At 38.9% G+C, this 6,332-nt stretch overlaps 1 protein-coding gene across 2 annotated transcripts; it reads right to left on the bottom strand.

Moving 5' to 3' along the window:
* Positions 1-3,353: 3,353 nt before the first annotated feature.
* LOC137990921 (uncharacterized) lies at positions 3,354-5,314 on the bottom strand. 2 transcript variants are annotated; one of them, XM_068836040.1, is made up of 2 exons: positions 4,990-5,314; positions 3,354-4,844 (listed from the first exon to the last, which is right to left on the bottom strand). In XM_068836040.1, exon 2 carries the CDS (start codon positions 4,705-4,707, stop codon positions 3,709-3,711), a length of 999 nt encoding a protein of 332 aa, XP_068692141.1. In that variant the 5' UTR covers positions 4,708-4,844; positions 4,990-5,314; the 3' UTR covers positions 3,354-3,708. The 2 variants fall into 2 exon arrangements, with proteins under 2 accessions (XP_068692141.1, XP_068692140.1); XM_068836039.1 differs by having other exon boundaries at positions 3,354-4,787.
* Between the last annotated feature and the right edge of the window lie 1,018 nt (positions 5,315-6,332).

Below are 6,332 nucleotides of genomic sequence, written 5' to 3'. Positions count from 1 at the left end.
GCAAAAAAAAAAATGACCGTATCCTGTAACAATAACCTAAATGTTGCCAAAGAAAGGAACCGATGAATTACCCTTATGTAGCATCCCAGACTAACTGCTTCACACATCGTGCCTGTTCATGATAAATCAATTTGGTGGCATTTTTTGTGTTGCAGTAAATTTAGTGTGACAAAGATTTAGTATTTGACACGACGAATCTCTTTACGCAACCATCACCTAAACTTGAGTTATTATCACGCATTTATGACTTGAACTTTACCGAAAATTGAATATTTAAGAAACATCACTAGAAACTGGACATGAGTCAGCAAACGACAACAACTATAATCTTATTCATATCATCAGTAACAAAGATAATTATAATGGTATGTAGGAATTCAAAGTTTATGCTGGAAGGTACCCATGGGTTCCCTTGAATAACTCTAAGTCAGGGTTGAACAATATTGGGAATAGGAATCTAAGTGGATTGCTGTGAACTAAAGCCAAATTGATTGTGGTGGTCAACTAGAAAGCCTTCGCTACTTTGACCACCACACACATTTTATAACCTGTACTGTAATTATTTTATCTTGTAACCATGTGTTGTGACTATACTTTTCTTTCTATGTTAATGTTATGTAAATAGTGTGAAATAAATGAACCATGAACCATGACAGATGGATGAATATGGAATATTTAACAATTATTCTCCGAAGTCGAGGTGAATAATATTGTTTTAGTATAATTATAGCTGCATCAAAATCCAATATTGCCAAATGATCTATTTTTTATTAATTTTTGTCAACACTTCAAATTTATATTAAATTGGATAGTTTTTGCTGGAACGATTACTTCAGCTTTGCATGAGCAAACCGTCCAATCTGAGAAAAATCTGGATACATGTTATTTCCATCAGCCAATCAAATGTCAAGATAAATAAAAGAACCTAGTATTGGCCAATCAGGTTGCAGCTATTATCACTGCTATCAAACTGAAGTTTCTTCACACATGATGCTGCATGCATATGATTGATTTGAGTGTCAAATATTTGCCATGTTCATCTGTTTTTGGATGTTATGTAATTAATAGGTAACAAGACTACATGCTTGTCCAATAGACCATTTTACAGTTGTAGCTAAGTTACCTGGCCTAAGAATGGGAGCGACGCTGCCGGTGACCCTGTTTGGATACAAAGCTTCGTGCTTTTGTGATGTTAATTATTATGAACTAATTAGAATTACAACAACACAATTTACATGATAAAAGCAGTGGAGGCTGTATCAATGCAAGGTCATCGGCAGCCTCGCAGCCATTCATGGGCTAGGTCGTTGAGCAAACAACTGTAAAATGGCCTATTTAGAAATAATTGGCTTAAAAAAATTCCTCCGTATTGCCAAATTCACGAGGCCGTAGCCCGGGTCCATTTTGACAGTCTGAGGAATTTTTTGAATGCAATTATTTCCAAATTGGACACATTGGACAGCATGATGTAGTCCTACTACATGTCCTCGTGTTGAAAAATATTTCACTCTTTCGCTGCGCTCACTCGTGAAATATTTTTCAACACTTGAAGAGAAATTTCGTATCTCCGCGCGACCATGTAATATCTTCTATTTCATAGGTGATCATTTGAAAAATATGCAATTAATTTCTTCGCCTGTCACCTCGACAAAACAGCTTGTGGCCATTTTGAAAAAAACCGCGTATTGCGTAATAATCACGTCAAGTGCAACCAATCAGCGTCGAGAATTTTCAATAATCACCTATGTAATTATACTAATTAATATGTGATAATAAGATGGTAGTTTTCAAATATGTGGTTCAAGTTAAATAGGTGATTATGATATGATGTGATGAGCGCAAGAATATAAAAAAAAAAGAAGCAGGCAAGAAGTTTTCTTGACTAAAGGTCTTCGAAGTTAATGAAACACGCAACTTGAGAAATTGTTGCAAAGGGGCCTCAGTGATGGAAATGCAGGCAAACGCAGTGTCACCTCTTGCGGGATATCAAACAAACTCGCAATATGCTTTATCACGGTTTTGGAAGCCATCTTGACGGGTAAACGAGTCCGAAATAACAGCGTTTCTATGGGAATCTGCGTTAAAATAACTTGAGAACACCATGAATGTAGAAAAATTAGTGAATGGTTAACTTTAGCCTCACGGTTGCTAACCAAAGGATTTTACTGACAAAATTTGTGGACCCTACGTGCACTAGAATTTGCCCAGCGGAATTTTAAATTTTGCCATACAATAGGCCATTTCCGAGTTCATATCCGCCTCCTCTTCAAAGCGAGTTAAAGTGCAAAGTTTTTTGATGGTAATTAGTTCTACTTTACATATGAATGAAAACTAATTTTCAGAAGAAAAACTTCGCACTTAGACTCGCTTTGAACAGGAGGCAGACAGGAATTTGGAAATGGCCTATTGCTTGAAATTTACGCTCAGTCAGATATGGAGAGGGGAGTGGGAAGGGGAGTGTAAGTAGGGGTGTGTGAAAATGAAGGTGATTTTGTGTCACTTTCTTAACAGCTTTGTCCAAGTTTGTAGGTGACAGAAAGTTTCAGACAATCGACACTGCAGTTAAATCGGTTTTCCCAGAGAAACGAATCTGTTACCTCTGACGCCGTTTATACGCAGGCTAATGTATAATTGCGCTGCACGTCTACAACGCCTGTCAAACAACCCACGGATTTTATCCGGGTTCCTGAGTGTTTCTCCTGTTAGATCTACTATCGTTGACCAACCAACTGAAGATACTTCCAATGAATGCCAGACTGTAGTACAATTTGAATTGCAAGAACAGAGTCCACCATTTTTGGACTGATACTGCTGTTCGTCAGCGTGTAACATTTTGATAATTGATGTGAACTTTTTAACATCGGACGTCCCTTTTGCGCATGCAAGAAACAAACATTCAGGCTAGGTGAGTGCGGGCTCATTTCCTGCAAAAGCGGCTATTGCAGTTATTTCTTAATCTTTCGTCAAGAAGATTGTTTCATTTCTTCAGTTGCAACATACCCAGATAGTCGAGCAGAGCAGAGCAATCCGAGAAGGTCAAAGGTTCGAGTCCCTTCACGGCGGGTTTTTTGCCCCAGGCGTCTTTTCGACAACTGATCAAGGTGATCATTTGGCCACGTGTGTCTGACGTTGTGTGCGCGAATTGCAATTGACAGAATTGATATCCACTTCGCCCATTATTGTTCAAATTTTCTTTGATTCAGTTTTTTAATTTTTAAAAAATGGAGTGAGTAAATGCATGTCATTCTCATCGGTAGAAAAAGTTTGAGTTTCGTTAACCAATCTAAAGTGCTTGTGACACCATGGAAGCCAAGCCGGCAGCATGGTTTGTCATCGACAAGGCCGGCAAAAAAGGCGGTAATTTACACTTTCTCAACGCATGACCTATGTAGATCATTCTTGCCGTTCAGCCTCTCTATTAAGTATCTTTTTGAGCCAAGGCCGAAAAAGCAACATTCTCGATCACCCCATCTAGTTATTGAGATAAACTGGAGTATTTCAGTATCGCTCATCTATTTTTACTTCAATATACTTGACTGAGATATGGCTGAAAAACAATATCTCAAACCAGTTTACGCCATTCATCAGTCACTTTTTCTTGTTAGATCAGAAGGACAGCTGTTAAAATAACGAATTTTGATAACCTTCTATTTAAAACTATGGAATGACCAGTCGTCAATCGATGCAGAACCAGTTCATTTTCTACAGCTATTCCAAAGTCAACGTAAATTCAGCGGTCACATTCCACGCCTCTGGTTTGACATCTTGTGAAAAACAATCTTTTGTATTGTAGAAAGCAATTCGAAAAATCAAAACAGTTAGTATAAGTTCTAACACTCTCATTGTTGTTTGTATTGCGAACCATGGCCAATGTCTCGCGTAATTTCCTTGCGCGAAAATTCCAAATTCGCCAACGCTAACATACAGAGAAACTGAAAAAGTAAACAAGCCAAAAAATGATGCAGCGCTCATGAACAAAAACAATCTCTTGAGTTTTTTAGTATCTCGAACTTGACACGGATCATTTCCCATGCCAAAATGGAATGAAGACTCGAGATTCCGCCATATTCTCAACCCTGCGACAAGATATCCTACAGAAATAATGAAGCCCCAGATTGAAAAAACGACATGGCATACAAATATTGTTATCCTAGCTTGTGGGTAAAACCACACGGCAGTATCCGACATGACCACATAAACAATATTAGCAGAAGTGATCGCCATTAGCAAAGGAAGATTTCGCATTTTCGGAGGCCCTAAACTAGTCTTTGTGGTTTCCAGGACGATCAAAAGCATCACGCTAAACGCTGAGGTGATGAGCGCGGTAGCAGTGCCCCATAAAATCAAAGTCACCAAGCTCTGAGCCGGAGAGGAAGAATCTCTTGAAAAGTAAGGATCCCATAATAACCCGAGGGATCGCCCGATTCCTGCAAACATCAGGCCGAGGTTTGTAACCACGAAATGAACTTTTCGTTTCGCAAAAACCATCTTGCGAAACCAAAATAGAAAAAATAATGAGTACAGCGCTGTGAGACCAAACAGACCGCCAAAGCCGTAGGTATGTGCGAACCACATCCAGTCAAATTCTGGTAATGCTATGTTCCATTCGGGGTGAGGTTCGGGCCAAAGTTCCTTCTCCCAGGTGGCAAAATCATGATCCGATGAAACCGTCTCTGGTTTTTCCGAGTCTCCGTGGGAGTCACCCATTGCGTACCAGCTTTATAGGCTGTTTATCAACTCGGAAAACGATCGAAAAGTCTTCGTTTATCAACTGTCGTGTGTCCGAACTGAAAACACACGAAACAAATTAAGCATCTTGTCCCAAACGCCTCACGATTCAGTATCTGATTGCAATTTTAGTTTCAAACCAGATGAGATAAAGATAATAGTTCTGTCAGTTGGTAGTAAAATGTGATGAAATATTGATTCTTAATCCGCGATCAGTAAAACACACTTTCAATTAAAATCAAGAAGGCAATTAACTCTTACCTGGTAGTTTGAATACACTCTTAAAGTTATAGGTACCGTCAGATTTTTTTCTGTTTTCTGTAATTCACCATGAGCTAGAATGTTGCTGAAACAAAGCGATTTCTGATACAACTATCTACATCGAAATGAAGGCAATAACATAATTCTTTATGGCGTGATTTGATCTTGAATGTGACGTTGTCGCTAAAGAGCAACTATTGGTTGTCTTTTTGTCATGTACTGTTTTTGTAAGCCATTGTTGAAAATGAAATATTTCACTGGATGCCAACCGTCACCGCCACCTTACAACGTCATAAGTGTCTCTTCTTAGCTTGACATTGACGACTTTGATGTGTTCAATCAGTTCGGTTTCTCATATGTTGTCAAGGTATCACTATGACTCTTTGTTTGCTAAATATTACTTTAGCTTAAAAAGGCTCAGGATATTGAAAACAATTTTTTACGCTAAAACAGAGTTCTGTTGTTATTTAATATTAGCTCTGTAATCATCTTTGTGCACGAAAAGCAATGATTCGAGTTGAGATAAAAGGCAGCCGGCCTCTTAAGGCTAACATTAGTTGTGCGTTTGTGTTTACGTAGCAAACCTAGGATTGGCCATCGTATATTTTCGCAAAATAGCCTATGAAAAAATTCTAACGATGAAGCTCGTAAGGGAGAAATCTTAAATACGCAGAACTGGACGGAGGGAATGACGAACGAGAAAAATTAACCTGCAACCTTTAACGAGACTGAAACTCAAATGCACGATGGGACACACGGCTTCGCTCGGGTTGTTAGGAGTGTAAGTCCGTGGTTACAATAGGCCCGCAGCGCGTGCATAACTCACGAATATAAACAGGTCTGTTGGAAGCGTGCTTGAGTTTCAACAAAATGATCCCCAAAATCGGCAAGAATTTGTGACGCTGATGAATAATAAAGCAGCTTCTATTTTCAAAACGATGGAATTAGCAGGTGATAAATAACTTCGTCTAAGAGAGTAAATTTTTGACTTTGCAGAAACAATGGATAACCTCAAGAGATGGGCGATTGTGATCTTTGCGTTGTCTCTTGTCACTATTTTACGGTGTCTCATAAGTACGGTGGCTCATAAGGGGCACATCGATTTTCTTGTCGCAAGTTACTAACTTGCGATAGCGTAAATTGCGATCGCGACTTATAACTTGCGATCGTGACTTATAACTTGCGATCGCGACTTATAACTTGCAATCGGAACTTATAACTTGCGATGACAACTCATAACTTGCGATCGCAACTTATAACTTGCGATCGCAACTTAGAACTTGCGATTGCGACTTATAGCTTGCGATCGCAACTTATAAATTGCAAGTTAGTTTCAGCATCAG

Source organism: Montipora foliosa, chromosome 2 (assembly GCF_036669935.1).
Source record: "Montipora foliosa isolate CH-2021 chromosome 2, ASM3666993v2, whole genome shotgun sequence".
Classification (NCBI taxonomy): domain Eukaryota; kingdom Metazoa; phylum Cnidaria; class Anthozoa; order Scleractinia; family Acroporidae; genus Montipora; species Montipora foliosa.
Note: the sequence above shows the minus strand (reverse complement) of the source record. Positions and strands in the feature narration are given on the sequence as shown.